The 20,701-nt window shown below is 42.2% G+C and overlaps 1 protein-coding gene across 3 annotated transcripts in view; it reads right to left on the reverse strand.

The window, feature by feature from the left end:
* The window catches only part of HACE1 (HECT domain and ankyrin repeat containing E3 ubiquitin protein ligase 1), a 91,621-nt gene that overhangs the window by 12,862 nt on the left and 58,058 nt on the right, over nucleotides 1-20,701 (reverse strand). For 2 of the 3 annotated variants that reach the window (XM_084624590.1, XM_084624589.1), the window contains exons 19-20: nucleotides 14,818-15,014; nucleotides 2,345-2,476 (exon numbers count right to left, since the gene is read on the reverse strand). In XM_084624590.1, coding sequence (XP_084480716.1) covers nucleotides 2,345-2,476; nucleotides 14,818-15,014 — 329 coding nt within the window. Of the gene's footprint in view, nucleotides 1-2,344; nucleotides 2,477-11,475; nucleotides 11,605-14,817; nucleotides 15,015-20,701 lie in introns of those variants that run through there. The other variant, XM_084624591.1, reaches the window with a different exon arrangement.

Raw genomic sequence — 20,701 nt, forward strand, 5'->3', positions numbered from 1 at the left:
ATAATCCAAATCCATATCTGATCTACTGTGAGACAGAAGGAAGACTAGCATCTTTCTAAACAGGCTGTTCTCAGTAGAGGGATGCCAAAAATCCATTAGAGTTGGAGGATCAACCTACGCTGAGACAATGAGGAGGGGCACCATACTAATTCATTACTTCCAGACTAAGACAATTTAATATTTTAGATATGAAAGTAGAAGTCAAAGATACAATGTCAAAGTAGGTAAAAGCATTCTCAGACACCAGGACCCCTTTTAATAAAACAGATTCTAAGGGGAACAGTTAAGTATATGAGGGTTGCAAAGTTTGTCTGCACTGAACTACATATTCAACCTTACTATAAAATGCATCAGATCCCTTATATAAGAATGAGAAATCCTTTGTGTTTTATGGTTGCACAGACCTCTGATAATGGAAGAAATCCTCTTAAAAAGCATACTTGAATATTAAAAACCAAAACACTTGCATAACTGGAAGACTGTGGTGTTAATTTCATTTTGAAAGGTCTGAATCAGTTGCTATCTCTACAATAAAACCTGCTAAAGATTTTACAGGTTAAGAAATTTTAAGTCTGTAAGTGATCACCTGATATGACAGGTTTTCCTTTTTAATAATAATAAAACATTCTTTAAATTTTAATATAATATTTTTGAATGCTATATTAAAATATCAATGTTGGTTTTAAATTTAGAGAAGTACAGGTTAGTGGCTGTACCACAAACTACTATTCAGAAGGCCAAATTTGGAGCTTAAAGCTGTGTTTTGTTCCTTGCCCAGCAGGAGCTGAATGCATTGTGGAGAAGAAGAAAAGGGAGCAAAAGAGGCACACTGTTCTTAACACTTGTCTGACACACCTTGCTGATCTGAGGATTGAAGATCAGGTTCTAGACTGACCCCACCACCTTAATCGAGGTGACAGTGACAGAACAGACATGAGGGGAGGAGATACCCAATGATCAAAAAAGCATCCCTGAGAGGGGACAGAAGAAAATAAAATGCTTAATGAACAGCAGCAAAACTTTTGTGAAGGCCTCCAGTTAGAACTCAGTGGACTGGCAGAACAGCATAATCTACAATATGGGGGGTGGGGGGGTGTAATTTCAACATTCTACAAAAAATAGCACATATGACGAATCACAGGGCAATATTTCAACTCCTTCAGATAGTGTGTCTAATGAACTGGTGTCCCTAACATGACAACTTGGAATTGTATTTAAGCTTGCATGTGTGCGCACATGTGTACTATGTACAACGGGATCTTAGACGTACATAGATAGGGGGCAGCAAGGACAAAATGCTGAAGAAATGAAAGTCCGCATTTCTTTAAGAACAAGGGAAGCAAATTAATTTTCAGTGGCTTCTCTGTTCCCCCTCCAATGACACCCTAAATGTGTGTACAAATACACATACACTTTGCAGGAGAAAACATGAGAGCATTTTAGAAATTTGTAACATCAGCACATGCAAGTGTTGGTTTCACAAGTACAAATATTAGAAGACATGCTGAACTTTTAAATATGTACACGTAGTGGAGGCTAGAACTCTTCGGAATAAAATAAATGGGACAAGACTGCATAAGAAGGATTTTTTATGGAATTTCTGCTCTGAATTTTCTGGTTTTAGTAAAAGATTTGGGTGTTAGTTTAACTACAAAACTCCAGTAGAAGTAAAATTTCCAATCTTAACTATTTTACATTAAATAATATTTAATGCTTGTAGTTTGATCTATGTTTTTACATTCAGTGAGACTTGGGCTCCTAAATCATTATGAAAATTTTACACCAAGTGATTTTGTGGCTTAGGAAGAAGGAAAGAAGAGAAACATCCAGATAGGGAAACAAATCATGGAATATCATGGAAAACAGGCAGAAAAGACCCAGACTGGTCATTTTCTCCAAGGTATTAAGTAGGTATATATGTAGTCAGAGATGAAAAATGCAGCAACTCCACGAAGATTTTTTAGGAAAGTAAATTTGAATTTGATTCAGAGAGTAGGAAATGGGTGAAGATGATAAACAAACTAGGCAATAGGAGCGTTTCCTGAAGTTTACTGAAGGGAATTATGGACACCACAAGACACATGCACTTTCTATCTTGGGTATTACAAAGCAAGACTTTACTCTTATAATGAGTGATCAATAGTACCATCTTTCAGGAAAATGCTCACCTAAGGTAATCAGCGTGAACAAGGACAGATATTTCAGAGCAGGTGTACAGAAGTGAAAACCAAAGCATGGATATCAAATTATCATCTTTCAAAACACTGAGCTTTACTTTTACCTCATTACATTAGTGATCAAGTGCTGAATGCTGTCAGTTACAAATATAGGCACTGCTGCTTACCAGTTCATATTCATCAAAAAGCTGTATAAGAGAAGGTGGTATGAACATATGAAATCCTTGCAAAAAAGCATTTATCTGAGGTTGAATGGCTCTTGTCATTCGAAGTTCAGTAACAAGTTGGACATACTCAGCCTGCAAAGAAAGATACTGAACATTAAAACGAGATATTTTATGGTAAAAATACATGAACATACATATGCACAAACAAAGTTCTGCCTACATTAAGATTATCATTAAAAGTAAATTCTAGCTGCGACTTTGAATGCATCCTTCACTCACCTAACCGAGACTGGCAACTGCAGCACACATGGCCACATTTTCAAAAGGCCTCTTAAAAAGAGAAAGAGAGACCTACGAAGTTTGAGCAAGCACCCTTCTGTTTCCTTTTTGCCCATACAAATGTATGTAGCACAGCCATATTTTGTGGGGCATGTTTTTGGAGACTACTTCTGGAATGACAGTGCAGCACAGTCCCAGCAGGGGTTTGGATCTATACCAGGGGTGACCTATCTGAGCTTGAGAAGGAGCCAGAATTTACCAATGTACATTGCCAAAGAGCCATAGTAATATGTCAGCAGCCCCCCACTGGCTCCCCCCTCACTCCCAGCGGCAGCCCCACCGATCAGCACCTCCCCCTCCCTCCCCACACCTCCCAATCATCTGTTTCATGGCATGCAGGAGGCGGGGGGGACGGGGAGGAAGAGGAGGAGCGAGGGCACGGCCTGTGAAAGAGCCAGGGGTTGAGCAGTGAGTATCCCCAGCACATTGGAAAGTTGGCACCTGTAGCTTCAGCCCCAGAGTCGGTGCCTATACAAGGAGCCACATATTAACTTCTGAAGAGCAACATGTGGCTCCAGAGCCACATGTTGGCCACTCCAATCTAGACCAAGAATGTTAATGGAATTTTACCTTGTCATTTTCTGACTGAATGAACAATACAACCTCAACGTTCTTAAAATCAGTTTGGATGGAATTTCCTTTTCTTGTTTTTTAACAAACAGGAGAAAAACAGAAGACTCACAATATGAAAATATTCAGTTGGACACCACTGAAATACTGTATCCCATACATTTTAAGCAATTGCCAGTGGGAACCTCTTACTCGCCACCTTCCAAGATACACACTAAATGAAACAAGGCCTTGGCTCACTCCCATTTTATCATTCAAAACTGCTACTACTATGGAGCAGACAAAAAGGAAAAGGGACTTTCAGATGGGGGCAGAAAGACAGCCCCTTCCAGCTTTACACTGCCTGGACCATGTACATAGCACCATGCGCTCGTGCACAGCTTGCCAGTCTATTCCAGCTCATCTTGATGCACAATATATAAGTCTTTAACACATTCTCTTTACTCAATGCAGACATCTTTCTACTTGGGAACTGAAAACTTATGCCAAGACTTCTCAAAACTAAGTTAAATCAACTTTGACTCCAAGTGATGCATGATTTCTAATTATTGGAAAAAAAAAAAAGGTATTTCCAGGCTTACCCACCAAACAGATTAACTGAGTTACTGTCTGTGATGATTTGGGGAATCTGTCTATGTACAGTTTATAAATTCTGCTTGGATGTTATGAAGTTGCTATAAAAATTTAATCAGGGAATTCTATGTGGACGTGGAATCCATCATGTGCTAACATGGACTGTAGCACATTCCTACCAGACCAGGGTCAATAGAAAGTCATTAACTTTAACGTGTCCTGGACTGAAAAACTGCTTTGCTAAAGAGGCTGACTGGAACTGGAAGACGCTTCTTCCTCCAACTTGTCTGAAAGGATGGAAAAGTAGAGAGAAACTGGAAAATTCCCCAAACAGAACAAAGGGATAGAGGTGACAGAGCAAGATTTAAAAAGGACTCCCAGGGAGAAGCCTTTTAGAGGGACAGAAAGCTTGGGACAGGCATAGAAGAGACAAGTATGCTTTTGTAGCAGCGGTCTGTTTGAACTGTGGGACGAACCAAGGTCAGAGAAAGCAAGCTGAGCTGGAAAGATTCCACGTTTCTGAAGAAAAGAAAAAGTTGCAGGGAAAGGATCCTGGGCACCCCAGGGGACTCTGCCCAAGGGCAAAGAACTCTCAAAATGGTGAAGAACCCAAGACAGGGAAATTAATATAGGTTTATTTTATACACATCTGTATATTTCTTGTGCTATGTGGAGATCAACGGTGTTTTTGGATCCTGTACAAAGTCTGTCTGTTGGCTTTCACTGTCACACACCTCTTAAGAGGTGAATTGTAAACCAGAAGGTTCACAGCTTTGGTAGGATTCTGGGGACTGTTCAAGAGCTGCTGGGGATGTCTGGGGCAGACTGCACTAATTTAAGGGCTTAGACAATGGAGTACCCACTCCCATGAGGGGCATCACACACGAAGTCTGCATCTTGAGTGTGTGCTTAGAGGCCCAAAGCCACAAACAGTGCCTAAACTCTGCCCAGTCCCATCAAGTGAAGGGCACAGAGGATTCAGCATTGAATCCCCTCACAGCTGTCTAGTGAAAGTCCAACAGCAGGAGCTCAGCCAGATCTGAGACACCATCTTGTTCCAAAACAACAAGTTTGGACACAGTTTCTACTTAAGTTTTTATACCATACCCATCACCACAGCATCTAAGCATCTGGTTTCTTGAAGAATCAATTAACCTCTCTGCCTCCAGTTCCCCATTTACACACTGAAGATACAATAGAAACTCAGAGTTACGAACACCAGAGTTACAAACTGACCAGTCAACCACACATCTCATTTGGAACTGGAAGTACGCAATCAGGCAGCAGCAGAGAAAAAAAGCAATACAGTACAGTACTGTATTAAACATAAAGTACTAAAAAATAACGGGAACGTGTAAAAAAAGATTTGTCAAGGTAAGGAAACTGTTTTCGTGCTGATTTCATTTAAATTAACATGGTTAAAAGCAGCATTTTTTTTTTCTGCACAGTAAAGTTTCAAAGCTGAATTAAGTCAATGGTCAGCTGTAAACTTTTGAAACAACCACCATAATGTTTTGTTCAGCGTTACAAACATTTCAGAGTTACAAACAACCTCCATTCCCGAGGTGTTTGTAACTCCGAGGTTCTACTGTAAGTTGATATCTAAAGTGACATTTTAAAAATATCCCTATTTTGAAAGCCTGCCCAATTTCAGAGAAATCCCTTATACACCTCTGCCCCAATATAACATGGGTTTGCATACAACACAGTAAAGCAGGCTTCCTCCCCTGCACCCCAGGATCTGGGAGCTGGGGGGTGCACTTTTGGGGGCCCCGCAGGCCCAGGTGATTAGCAGGGGGCCAGGAGCAGCCCGCTCCACTTCCCTCGCCTCAGCCCCAGCTGTGTCGCTCGGGGGAGGGAGCTTGGGGGAAGAGATCTCTCCCCCCCCCACCCTCACCGGCAGCAGCGGAAGCGGAGCAGCCCGACCCCAGCCCTCTCCACTCTGCCAGCTCCCAGCCACGGCGCTTCGCTCCCAGCCGCCAATGAGTGCGGTGGGCATCCTTTCCCCAACCTCCCTGCACTCCCCGGCGGCAGGAAGTGGAGAGCTGCGGCTGAGAGCTGGAGGAGTGCAGCGGGCTGGGGCTGCATCGCTCCACTTCCCGCCGCAGGTGAGTGCGGGGGGCGTCTTTTCCCCAACCTCCGTGCACTCCCCGGCAGCAGCGGAAGCGAAGCAGACCGGTCCCAGTCCGCTCCACTCCGCCAGCTCCCAGCTGCAGTGGGAAGCTGAGCGCCGCTAGTGAGTGTGGGGGGTGTCCTTTCCCCAACCCCCCCGCACTGACCAACGGAGGGAAGCAGAGCGCCACAGCTGGGAGCTGACGGAGTGCAGCGGGCTGGGGCCACATTTCTCTGCTTTCCACCGCTGCCGGTGAGTGACTGTCAGGGGACAGGGATGTGGATAGGGGTCGGGGCAGTCAGGGGACAGGGAGGTTGGGTATGGGGTGGGGTCCTGGGGTGATTAGGGACGGGGGTCTCTGGAGAGGACGGTCAGGGAACAAGGAGCAGGGGGGCCAAAGCAAGTTCGATATAACGCGGTTTCACATAGAACATGGTTTCACATATAACACGGTAAGATTTTTTTGGCTCCTGCGGACCGCGTTACATCGGGATAGAGGTGTACTTTATCCTAACAAGAACTGGTAGCCTCTTCAAAATTGGAAGAAATTCTTTTTTCAGTGTAAATGTGAGATGAATGATTAGTTAAATGTTTGTGAAGTGCTTGCAAGAGGAGAAGGGTTACTTAAGTACATCTTCAACTAAGATTCCGGTCTCTTCCAAGGTCACCACTGAATGGTAGGCTAAACCAGGTTGAGGGAACCCATGGGGGGAGAGACACCTCTGGTGAGAAAAAATGCTAATCTCCAACATGCATAGGACTGGGAATGGTTTAAGAACACTTTTCTAGATGCCCAAAAAGCCACAATCCCACAGTCGAGGAAGGCGGCCATAATGGTTTTAAAAAACAAAAAACCAAAACGGATTTAACAGGGAAGTGAAGACGGCTATAAAAAAATTCATTTGTATATCAGGAGGATGTTAAATAGCAGCTACTAAAGTTAAGCATTTTAAAATCAGCAGTTCCAGACAATCTGCATCCAAGGGTCTTAAAAGCTGACTGAAGAGTTCACTGGATTGGTAATGATTATTTTCAGTTAAGTTAACATACTGCGGAAGTTCCAGTAGACTGGAAGAAAGCTCATTATGTGCCAATATATGAAAAGAAACAGGATGACCCAGGTAATTATAGGCCTGTCTGTCTGACATTGACCCTGGGCAAGATAGTGGAACAGTTGGTACAGGAAAGAATTCAAGAAGGGTAATATGGGTTTATGGAAACATGGGTTTATGGAAAATAAACATGGGTTCATGGAAAATAGTCTATCAAACTAACTTGATATCTTTTTCTTATGAGATTACAGGTTTGCTTGACTAAGGCAATAGTGTTGATGTAGTATACTTTGACTTAGTCCCAACATGACATTTTGATAAAAAAATAGAAAGATATAAAATGTACCTGTCACTCGTTAAATGAATTAAAATCAGGCTAACTGATAGGTCTCAAAATGTATCTGTACATAGGACATAATCAAGTGGGTGTGTTTTTAGTGGGGTACCGCAGGGATCAGTTCTTGACCCTTACTATAACGTTCTTATTGAACGACATGGAATAAAACAAAGGTCAATCACTAATAAAGTTTTCAGACGACACAAAAATTGGGGAGTGGTAAATAATGAAGAGGACAGGTTACTGATACAGAACAATCTACATCGCTTAGTAAACTGGGCACAAGCAAACAATACGCACTTTAACAGGGCTAAATGTAAACATTTCCTTACATAGTGGAAGACTCTCTCCTGGGAAAAGGATTTGGGGATTGTGGTGGATAATCAGCTGAACATGAGCTCCCAGTGTGCCGCTGTGGCCAAAAGGGCTAATGTAGTCCTTGGATGCATAATAAACAGGGGAATCTCAAGTAGGACCAGAGAGGTTATTTTACCTCATCTGCTGGAATACCATGTCCAGTTCTGGTATCCACCATTCAAGGTGGTTGATAAATTGGAGAGGCTTCAGAGAGAAGCCACAAGAATCACTGAAGGATCAAAAACCCTTCCTCATAGTGACTGAGCTCCTTGAGTCTATTAGCTTAACAAAGAGAAGTTTAAACGGTGACTTGATTACAGACTAAGTACCTACATGGGGAACATATTTAAGAATGGACTCTTCAATCTAACAGAGAAAGGTATACCATGATCCAATGGCTGGAAGTGAAGCTAAACAAATTCAGACTGAAAATAAGGTGTAAAGTACAATGAGAGTAATTAACCACTGAAGAAACTTAACAAGGTCATGGTGTCTTGTCCATCACTGAAAATTTTTAAATCAAAACCATATGATCCAGTTCTACAGCCTGTGTTATACAGGAGGTCAGACTACATGATCACAATGATCCCTTCTGGACTTGGACTCTATGAATCTGTACTAAGTCTGCTTTGGTGATCAGGGAGGAGGAATCCTTTTGGTCCAACAGAGGGAAAGGTACTGCAGCCACATTCCATGATATATGCACCGCTTGACAAGACACAAAAGACATCAGTGGCTATTCACTGTAGCTAATGAAGTTCCTAGTCTTTATGACCCTTCAAGCCACTGGTCTTTGATTTCAGCAGCCCAGAGACCAAAATTGCCTTTTACACATCATAGAAAGGAAGTCCTCCAGCAATGCCAAGAGGTGAAATGTCAGGTGTAGGTGCATACTGGAAGTCAGTCACAAACCTTCATCCTTGGCACCAAGGATGTTAGGCAACATCCCAGGTGACTGAATAACCCCTTTTAAGACAGCACCGCTCACCCCCATAAAGGAAGAGGCCAGCAAAAGTGCCATAATATTGCCTGCCCAACTCTAATCTGGACAGTTTACCATATCTGGTGAATCATCCACACACTTGGTCATTCTATAAGCAAAAGAAGAGCTCTCACCATGAGGATATGGAACATATGGACTTTAATGGATAATAACAAATCAAGACCTGAAAGGTGTATATTATTAATTGCAAGGGAACTTGCAAGATGCAGCATCAATATAGCTGCCCTCAGCAAAAGAATACTTGCAGAAGGAGGCTCCAGAAAGGAACTAGGACAGAGGTCCCCAAAGTGTGGGGTGTGCCCCCCCCAGGGGGGGCATGGAGGAAAATCCAGGGCCCAGGCCAGCCCACACAGAGGCAGGGAGGGAGCGCCATCCAGCCCCGTCCTGTCCCTGGCTCCCGGCCCTGTGCCTTGGCCCCATCACCAGCCTCAGTGTGGCTCTGCTCCTGTCCCCCCTCTCCCCGCCAACCCCCAGCCTCAGCCACAGCTCCATTCCTGGCCCGGGGCAAAGCCAGGAGCAGAGCAGCACCAGGCCAGGGGCTGGCTTCTGGCCCCCAGTACAACCCAGTTCCTGCTCCACTTCCGTCCCCAGCCTCGCCACTGCTCCTGGCCCCAGACCCACCCACCAGCTGCGGCCCCAGCCTTGGCCCCCTTACCCAATCTGCGTCTTCCCCCTCCCTGTCCCATGAGCCACGTCCCCGTTCCCAGCTCCGGGGAGATGCGCACGGCAGGGGGATGAGGGGGGAGGAGGACTGTCAAAAGTTTGGGGATCTCTGAACTAGTAGGTGGCTAATCTTTTGGAAAAAGGGAAAAACAGCAGAGGAAGAAACGATTTATGGCATTTATTTTGCCATTAGAAACAGCTTTCTGAAGTCACTGAAAGATTTACCTGTGGGAGACTAATACCAGAGTAGGAAAAGATAGGAAGACTTGGAACGGTGTAATAAAGACCAATGGAGTTGGAAAAATGAACAGCAATGGTCTCCTACTTCAGCAAGTGTGCTGAGCATGAGCTCTATTACCAACACAGTATTTAAGCAAGCAGACAAATATAAAACATCTTGGATATATATCTGAGATCAAAGCACTGGCACCTGAATGATTCATTATACGGCAAAGGGACGCTAATATCACCAGAGCAATGCAAGGGGCGAACAGCTGGAATCACCACACAATGATCAGAGCCATTTTTAAATTACATGCGGCTGAAGATATTAAATTAAAATTGAACATAGCAAAGCTGAGACATCCATTTCTTCAAGAAAAACTAAGGGAAGACTTAATGGAAAAGTCTGATAACCTTACACCATCGACCAATAATGTACTGTAAAAGTGGAATATATTCAAGATCGGCCATTCTTCAAGGCTCAGAAGATATTCTAGCTATACATCAAAGATGGCACCAGGATTGTTTCAATGAAAAAATCCTCAAGCAAAAGAATAGTGTGTGTGTCTTGGCAAAATGACAAAAACAACATTAAAGAAAGATAAATTCAAGTACCTGCAAGCCAAGGGTTAAAGACTGCATTCATTCCTACAGGAGAACTGGTGGGAAAAGAAAGCAGAAGAAACACTGCATTATGTCAATACTAACATAACATTGTTTTAGGATTTCCTGAAAGCTATTTATGACCATCAAAATCTGGACCAGCTCCACTAAAGAATTCACGTGGATCTATCTTAATCAAGGACAAATGAGGCATCTCTGAAAGATGAGTACAACACTTCACTGAGCCACTGAATCACCCTTTACTATCAACCCACAGGTGCTCGAGGAATTGACCCCATATATGAAGAAATCACCCAAACCTACCATTGAGGAGTGCAAAGAGCTATCAAACAAATGAAGTCAGGTAAATCATCTGGCAAAGATGACATTTCAGATGAAATCTTTAAAACCTGCAGGCCTAAATGCTGTCAACTATCCACATGAAATCATCAAAGATGGGAAGCCAAGCAAATTCCTCAGGGCTTCAAAGATGCAATCAGTTACACTATACAAAAATAAAGGCATCAAATCTGACTGTGGTAACTACTGGGGTATTACTCTGCTATCTGTTAGTAGAAAAATTCTCACCACCCATATTTTGCTCAATCAGCTTGTCACAACAGTATCAGAGAAGTTTCTACCAGAGACCCACTGTGGATTTAGTTCAGCTCAGGGCACCAAAGACATGGTTTTTGTTGAGACAGAGATTCAGGAAAAAAAAATCTGAACACAGAACTGTATACTGTCTTCATTTATCTAAAAAAAGCACTCGATACCGTGAGCAGAAATGGCCTCTGCAAAATTCTAGAAAAGTTTGGCTGCTCCACCAAATCTGCCAACATCATATATCAATTTCACAAAGGCGCAAGTGGTCAAGTCCTCTCAGATAGTGACCTTTTAAACAATTTCCCACACATAATGGAGTGAAGCAAACCTGTGTACTGGTACTGGCCCTTTCTGGTCTCTTTGCAGCTGTTCTGAATTACGCAATGACCAGCCTTCCAAAGGGCATCTACGTAAGGTGCGGAACTGATGGAAAACTATTCAATTTCCAAAGGCTTACTGCAAAGACAAAAATTCTTGAAGAACTCATATGTGAAGCCCTTTTTGTGGATGACTGTACGCCACTTCGCCATAGTGAAACTGATCTACAGTTTATCCTTGGCAGGTTCTCTGAGGCAACTAAACAGTTTCAACTCAACATCAGCCTGGAAAAAAAAAAAAAGTCTTCTTCCAACCAACCACCAGGCAAATATCATCACTTATTGTTTAAGCCAAAGACTGAATAACTTTACATACCTGGGCAGTACTATCTTAAGAGATGGTTCGCTGGATCAAGAAATAGCAAGTTGAATATAAAAGGCAAGCCAGGCCTTCAGAAGACACTGCCATAGGATACTCAACCAGCACACCATCCAACACCTAAAACTGATAATTCCCAATGCAGCACTATTAGTATCCCTTTTAGACAGGTGTGAAACATCAGTTTACTGCAGACATATTAAGCAACTTGAAAAATTTCACACATGCCGCCTCTACTCTATATTGAAAGTCAACTGGCAAGACAGTCTCAAACATTAATGTCCTTGAAAGAACAAAAACAGTAATTGAGGCCAGTTGAGGCCAAGTAAATGATCAAAGCTCAGCTTAGACTGACAGATCATGTTATCAGAGTGTGCTACAACAGACTCCAGCAAAAAAAGTTTTCTATGAGCTGGTACTCTTGAAAGCACAGGCATTTTTCAAATCTGCCAGAACCATTAAGTTATACAGTACAAATCCAGGTCATTAAGAAAATATTGAATGAATAGGTATGTCCAAGAACTGGCATAGGATACAGAGTCCTTGACTTTTAAATCATTAGACTGTATCTAGCCCAGATCAGTAGAAAGCTCATGAAATAGTTTGATAATCTCCACATTCCTAAGGGACTAACATCCATATTTCAAAAGTCACCACAACAATTAGCAACATCAAAAGGTGCTACGGACAATAAGGGAATAGAGATATCACCTCTAGAGGTGATCTCTGCAGGTCAGCGTTGAGCATGTAGTTGAAGTAGTATGAGAATATTTATAAAGCAAATATACATAAAACTATCAAACTAAAATATGTAAAATTCTTGTAGGGTAAGTCAAACAGAAGAATTTAAATATTAGATTAGGGATAACATCATGTTAGCAAATTTCTAACTTCATTCATATTGAAAAGAGCATTGTAAATAGACGATAGACTTTATAATGGCAACACTGAAACCACCAATTATTGTAGGATATATTATATTATATTAAAATATTATAATATATACAAGGAGAATTTAAAAGACTGGAAACAAGCAACAGTGTATTTGTTCCCTGACTCCATCCATGTAGAATATTGAGAAAGGGGCCAAATCTCCACTGACTTGCATTGTGTAGTCATTTATACCTGTGCAAAGTGGGTGGAAAACCAATTCTGAATGGTACAAGACAGTGGAGAATCAGTCTCATAACATGCATGTTAGTTATCTGAATGACATTTCTGCCCTGATAGAAAGGAAGAGTATGCATGTAAGCATTCACTGTCAAAGTCCCAGAAACAAGAAAACGTTAAAATAAATGATGACACCAAGTGGTCATTTGCCAATATAACAGCCTAGTATCATACCAACAAAAACCTAGACAAATACTATATACCAGGGATACCTTGGGCATGCAACCAGTCAGGGAAATCTGCTGGCGGGCCGGAATGGTTTGTTTACCTGCAGCGTCCGCAGGTTTGGCCGATCGCGGCTCCCAGTGGCCACAGTTCGCTATTCCAGGCCAATGGGGGCTGTGGGAAGTGGTGTGGGCTGAGGGATGTGCCGGCCACTTCTTCCCGTAGCCCCCATTGGCCTGGAACAGCGAACTGCGGCCAGTGGGAGCTGCAAATCGGAAGAACCTGCAGACGCTGCAGGTAAACAAACTGTCCCGCCAGCAGATTTCTCTGATGGGACCAGTTGCCAAAGGTTGCCGATCCCTGCTATACATACATCATATGCTGAAGTCAGAACCAGTGCAAAGAAAGTACAGAATTTGATTGGAACAATGTCTGCTTTACTCTTCTGCAAAGTGTTAAAGTTATAACACCAACTATATTGATGCTCGTTTGCTTAACAATGAAAAGGATTATATGACTCTACGATGCTGGACTCCCAGACTCTCAATGTCACAAATAAAACTGTGATTAAAACTATTTTCATATATACTAAACAACTTATATATGGTTGGAAATGCTTCTCCTGGGAACTTTCAGATCACTACACTGAATAAACTGAGCACAGTTTTCCTTTTAAATCTATTCATACACAGTGTGCTTGTACTGGTAACAGAACCACCACCAAACAACCATTTAATACATATGGAAAGATTAATGAAGAAAACACATATGGTAAATTTCTGAAGTGTCAGTAACATGAAGGCATATTACCAAATACTGAACATGAAGTGTATTCTCCATGCAGCCTTTAGCTATTGAATAAAGGACAAAATTCAATAAAAAGGAAAGTTATATCATAATTTAGAACTATTTTTTTTTTAAGAAGAGCTGGGCAAAGGATACTATTTTAACCCGTGTTATGGTAATTACACACCAGACTAATGACTTTCTTCATGTAGGCAGTGCAGGAAACAAATCTCAGTACTAAATTTTAGAAGTCTACATTACTTTATATCTTTTCCAAAAAAAATTCTCTTTAGATTTCACTATTCCATTCCATTTTCAAGGGTTTATAGCCACAGGGTATACTGTACATATTTAATTTAGGTTTAGTTTTTATGTAGCACAACCAGCAGCAAGTTGCTTACAAAATATTTAGCACATAGAACAGAAACAGACTTTGCTTTAGTACTGTATTTAAATATTAGGCCCACCTGCGCTACCACACAGATTTTAACCCAGTTATAATTCTGTTTGTCAGCTTCCACTTTACACAGATCAAAATGTTCTACGGTTAAACTCTGTTTTTGGCTCATAAAATATGCCTGGAATTGTTGAAAGATGAAAGGCCTAATAAGTTTAGTTCAAAATCCTATTCCTTTCCATTAAGTGAATGAATTCACACCATGTTTTGTTCAATGATAACATAAGGCCAAACTGTCTGGGTAGCTGAGCAGCACAATTCCTACCGACTTCAAATGGAGTTTTGGGTGCTCTGCACTTCTCTGTCCCAACATACCTTAAATACGCCACTGCTCAGTGAACAGGCCATGTTTAACAGTGAATTTTGCAACACTTAAGCAACATTACCTACAGCTGTATTTTTGAAAGGCACCACAGGTGTTCCTTGTTAATATTCCCCTTCCTCCCCCCCGCCAAGAGCCTGACCATGTGCAATACAGGTATGATGTCACTTCTAAAAAGTCCTTCATTTGAGTTTTACCTTGTTTTTCTTCATAAAAACTCCAACAAAAGAGGAGACAGACAATTTCGGAGAGCTGTTTAAAGAACTTTCTTCAGAAGAGTGGCCCAATTTACTGACACATACGAATGCGGACCATTTTGCCAGCTACTTTTTAATATTGTGGGTATGATTACTTTAAGTACATAATTTATGCTTCTACTCACTCATAAGTCAGTTCAATTGTTCTTATCAGTAACTTCTGGATAAACATGAACACTCACTTTGTTTTCTTGTGTAACAAGAATACTTGCACCCCCTGGTTTCAAAGGCACTTCTTCCATTGCTCCAAACACATCAGTCTCGACAGAGAAGGTCAGTTCCAGCCCAAGATCACCAATATCATTATCTAAAATCCACTGCAAGTTCTTTGCATACTCTGGATCAATAGATGCCACATCCTGATAATTTACAGGAATACCTGAGAAAATAAAATCAAAATCCACATATTCAGTTTGCCTTAGCCTGCTTGTTCTATGGTAGAAGATTGCCCTCTAGAGAGAGACTGGAATAATGCAAGGATAAAAAAACATTTATAGTCATGATACACCGCAGAATTTAAACTTGCCATATCTTCTGTATTTTGGACACAGCCATAGAAAGTAAAACATGTCCTTTGATATAGACTCTCCTGGTGAACCAAAAAGTTACACACCATTTACTCAAACTACAACAAGTGTACATTCCTGGGACACTGACTCAAGCCTCACTGTGAAGCCCAAGGCTTTCAACCCCATACACCTTCAGCCTCATGAAAATACACCAGTCCAACAGGTGTTTACAACCAGTAAGTTTTACAAAACCAGTTGCTTTAGTATATTTAAAAAATGTCTCTTTTCACTAAAAAGCCGTTTGTAGTTGGAAGAAAAATACTAAGAAAGTAGTTATGGAGATCTTTTATATACTCAGAATAAATTAATTTCCTTGGCTCTTTAGATTTCTTTTTTCTACAATTTCCTATGAGACTTGCTGCTCTTTCAGCAACAATTGTGGTCTAGCTACAAATCATTTTTAGTACAAAAACTAAGTTGTGAAACTCTAAACCAACTTCCAGATTTGCTTTTATAATGTAAAGAGACTGAAAAGCAAAAGTTGTTAGAGGCTCAGCTGAGTACAGAAAGAAGTTTTAGAATTTCCTATTTTTATCCCCCTTCCCAAATACACATCTAAATTACAGCTTACATTTTGCAAGCACCACTGCTAACCTGATCCTTCCCCATCTTCCCCCCCCCCGTGAATCCTTGGAGAAAGAGGGAAGATCAACAACTCCTCCAATCTCAGCCCTGGTCACTCCTTGCCTATCACACAGTCATAGCCAGAGCCAAAGAAATTACTTTAATTTTTAGTTCCAGCTTTCTTCTCTGCCGGCACAGTAATGTGAACGAGATTACTTACTAGTAACTATTAAAGAGCTACCTCTGTGCAGTTCACTGCAATGTGTCACCCCTGGTGTCAAGCTACTTTGCAAAACTACATCCACTGGCAGGTGCACAAGAGTTCTTGTGTATGAGTGACATCACCACCTTACTCTACATAAGGAATTACCCCAGTTCCTTCTTCCAAACTACAGTGTCCTGATGTTACTCCACAGCAAAGAGGAAGGGGGGGGGGGGGTAGCATGGATACAGAGAGTTAACTCTGTAACCACAGTAGTTACCAGCCTATATGCTTCTCACATATGGGAGTTTAGCAAGCATGGCTCAACCAGGTAGATAGTGGGTGAGAAGTTCTTAGCTAAATATGGACAATTTAACTGCTACACGAAACCAGGCATTGGAGCATGATGCTAAGTCTAAGGAGAAGCACCTGGTGAAAGTGTACACTGAATTCTCAAATGGCTTCTTTGCAAGTCTCCACCAGGGGAAGCCAGCCTAAGATGGACCACTGACACTGAGGTGATGGTTGTGGAGTGAGTCTTCGAACAAGGCACTGTTTTCCTAGCGAAGGTAATATATGGAACATAGCAACATGTAATCTTGTGGAGAGTGTCTGGTAATAGGTTCTCCCACATGCTGCAAATAACCAATTTGATTATTGAAAGGGCTTAATTTTTTTCCAGGTAAAGCACCCTCATATCTAGTGTATCTGCTTCCCCTGGGTGGGAATGAGGTGTTAGAAAGGAAATAGACTAAGATGATGGAAATCTGAGACTAACTTAGGCATGAAGTTGGGATGCGGCCTCAGGATGATTTTGTCCTTTATGAGCACAGCATAGAGTGGAGTGGTGATCCAAGCACTAAGCTCACTTGCTCATCTTCCTACCAATTACCTCTGCTATCAAGAAGGCCATTTTGATTGATATATGCTTGAGAGAAGCCTGAGCGAGAGGCTCATAAGGAGGGTACCAATAGCTTTACTAGGACAAGATTTAGATTCCATGTTGACAGGGACTCTCTAATTGGCGAGAGGGTGGAACATTTAATATGCCCTTGAGGAACCTGTAAAGTGAAAGAAGGGTTTGTCCTTAACAAAACATTCTGATAAGCAGATATTGGTGCCACATGGACCTTCAGGGAGAGGTGAAGACTACTAAATCCTGAGACTAAGTTTAGAAGGAACTCAAAGATTGAAGTAACTTCAGCTTCAGATATAGCAAAGCCACCCAGACAACAGTGGCCATTTTTATTTATAACATTTCAAAGTAAAAGCTGTAAGAGAATGGCTTGAGGTCATTGAGATCAGGAACTGTTCACATTAGTCCCAAAGTAGCTTAGAAGTTAGATAACAAGTGGAGTGTCTCTATGCTAGGATGAAGAGTCCTTCCCTGCTGTTGAGACAAGAAGTCTGGGGACAGAAGCCAATGAAAAAGCAGCACCATGGCCAGCAGCAGGAGATCTGGATACAAGTGCTGACAAGACCATGTTGCAGCTATTACTATGATGTTTGCTCTGTCCAATCTGATCTTCCTTATGTGACCCTGGGAATCAGGGAAATGGAAGAGATGTTCTTATGTATCTGTTGAGGTTTGTGAGATCCAGAATGGACCTCAGACATTCACTCTTCTTGGGAATCAGGAAACCAAGGTGTTAAAATCCTTTACCACAGTATTCCTCTGGAAACTCCTTTATGATTCCCTTCTTGAGGAGGGAATCCACCTCTTCCATAGGACTCTCTCATGAGATGGGAGAGAATGGTGAAGTGGCCTGATGCAGAATTGGATGGAGCATCCATCATCAGTGCTGTTCACTATCCACTGATCCAAAGTAATCGTGCACCAGAAGCTGTAGGAGGAGAAACTAAGCCATTGTCCTTGCACTCAAGTCTGAGGCACCATATGCTGGTCTTAAGAGTGTCTTGTGAGCATACAACTATCTGTGACCAAGGACTTAGCCACTTCCTTCTGTTCCTCCGGTCAAGATTCCAAGATGGGGCTCATGGCATCCCAGAGTGTAACTGCAGAAGGACAAGATGGTTTAGTCATCAGCCATTTGGGAGGTCTAGACATGTAGGCTCTCCTGCCAAAAGCATCCAGCTTACATCCCTCGGTCAGGAGCAGAAAGAGAGGTTTTGTTGCCTCTAACTTTCTCTAATGCTGCAGACACCACCAGGGAATTGGCTGGAAAAAGTTGTTTGATGTCCATTGTTTGCTGGACTGTACATCCTGTCTGCTCACCTGGTCGCAGACAAGGAAGAAAAAGGAGATAGTCAAATAGTTCTGTCATCCTCAACCCATCAAAGAATAAGAGGCAGAGACTACTCCTCACTAGTCTGTACCTGTAATATGTCAAACGGGATTGGATATCTCTGGTGCCATGACCCATTTGCAGCGGACGTGTATCTGACATTCTTCCCAGGAGCCCCTGAAACAGTCTGATTGTTTGGAGTGTAAACAGATGAGGAACCAATTTGGTCTTCAGGAAAGGTACTATCTGTATGTTCCTCCGAAGGGGACTCAGATGGTTACTCTGAAGGAGTCTCATCCCATTCCTTAGATATGGGCAGGTCCTCCTGCACATCTACTGGATTCAGTGGCAGCATCAGTGCTGATGAGGAAGGTTATTTTGGCACTGGATGAATGATAGGTACTATGAGGGCATCAATGCCAAGTGGGGCCCTGGTGCCAGATAGGGCATTGGAACCAGTGCCACAATCAGTGCTGGGTCTTCAGAGTCCTGTATGTATGGCCACATGAGCAGCTGAAGAAAGCCTATGGCAGATTTCCATGACTTCTGGACCTAAGACAAGAGAAGAGGTCCAGTGCCCTGAGATCAATTCTGGGGACCCTGTAAAGTTCATCTCCAAAGGGGTCATAGATATTCAGAGGCACCTGTTGATTGGGACTGGAGGATTAAGTTTCAGTTTAGAGTCAAGCAGTGGAAAAGCATGCTGTAGGGTGGTTATTAGATTCAGACACAGAAAGATCCAAAGTATTATTGGGATCTGAACTGGTTAGAAGTCCAAGTTAACTGGTGCCGAGATGTCCAACTCGAAAGGAGCTTTGAAAAGAGATGAGAGTGGTACCATTTGAGAATTTCTGAGGCAGTTGTGTGTCAGCGAATATAGGAGAGACACAAGAAATCCTCTTTTCTTTTTTGTGTCTCATGAGGAGGTGCTGCTTCTCCTTTCTTTTACCTGAATGGACCTCTGAATGAACCCTTGTAGAGCTGAGACAGTAGATGAACAGAAGGAGTGCCAAATCATCATGTGAGGAGCGGGTGGCAAGATGGGCACTTCTTGTGTTAGCACTGGCGCTAAAGAAACTTTTAAGGTGGTGCCAACTTGGTCTTTGGTGCTAGGTGAAGGATTCATTCCCAGCATGCAACCAAGGAGATTCTGGTCTCAAGCCCATGGCAAAAAGCTGGCACTGATGCCAGAGCAGTAAAACCCATTTTGGGTCCTGCATAAGACAACCTCTGCACTGAGGCTGGGGTCTCTGCACCATCAATTAGCCCAGGCTATCCAGGCTGTAGGCACACTGAGACACTAGATGAGCCTAGTAGGAAATGAAGTCACCCTCATCCAAGACTTCTCGTGCACTCCCCAAAGGACACTGCTTTTCATGGCTCTTCTGCAGCTCAATGCCAGAGACAACATATCCCATAAGGGTACTGCACAGAGGTCCTCAAAGAAGAACAGATGCGTGCTTTTTCCTCAGGGAGGAGTCAAAGACACCAGAGTTCTTAGTTTCCCCATTTCTAAAGAAGAACAGAACAGAACTCCAGCACATTTCTGGGGACTGGAACAGTGCTGTTGCATCTGGGGCAACCTTTGAGACACTAGGGTTCTCCCACGGGAGAAAAACTTGAGGTTATGGTGGACATGGTTATGCTGAGGCAGCTATGGCAGCCATGAGACTCTTATGGAAAAATCCCATAGAATTTAAGGTGGGTGAAACCAAAAGGGTACTATAGAAATTGGTATGAAATTCTTTGGAAACTTGAGCAAGAATAATCTCCTTTCTATTAAGAGTTGTTAGATTCCGAGAGGATAGTTTATAGAAAGGACACAAAACTTACATTCTAAATGATGACTCAAAAATAGTTCCATTGAAAAGAAAAAGAGGGTGAGAAGGTGTCATAAATATAAAGGGAAGGGTAAACCCCTTTGAAATCCCTCCTGGCCAGGGGAAAGCTCCTCTCACCTGTAAAGGGTTAAGAAGCTAAAGGTAACCTCGCTGGCACCTGACCAAAATGACCAATGAGGAGACAAGAGACTTTCAAAAGCTGGGAGGAGGGAGAGAAACAAAGGGTCTGTGTGTCTGTCTATATGCTGGTCTTTGTCGGGGATAGACCAGGAATGGAGTCTTAGAACTTTTAGTAAGTAATCTAGCTAGGTATGTGTTAGATTATGATTTCTTTAGATGGCTGAGAAAAGAATTGTGCTGAATAGAATAACTATTTCTGTCTTTGTATCTTTTTAGTAACTTAAGGTTTTGCCTAGAGGGGTTCTCTATGTTTTTGAATCTAATTACCCTGTAAGATATCTACCATCCTGATTTTACAGGGGGGATTTCTTTATTTCTATTTACTTCTATTTTTATTAAAAGTCTTCTTGTAAAAAACTGAATGCTTTTTCATTGTTCTCAGATCCAAGGATTTGGGTCTGTGGTCACCTATGCAAATTGGTGAGGCTTTTTATCCAACATTTCCCAGGAAAGGGGGGGTGCAA

The sequence above is a fragment of the Lepidochelys olivacea genome, assembly GCF_965140295.1.
Source record: "Lepidochelys olivacea isolate rLepOli2 genome assembly, chromosome: 3".
NCBI classification, from domain to species: Eukaryota; Metazoa; Chordata; order Testudines; family Cheloniidae; genus Lepidochelys; species Lepidochelys olivacea.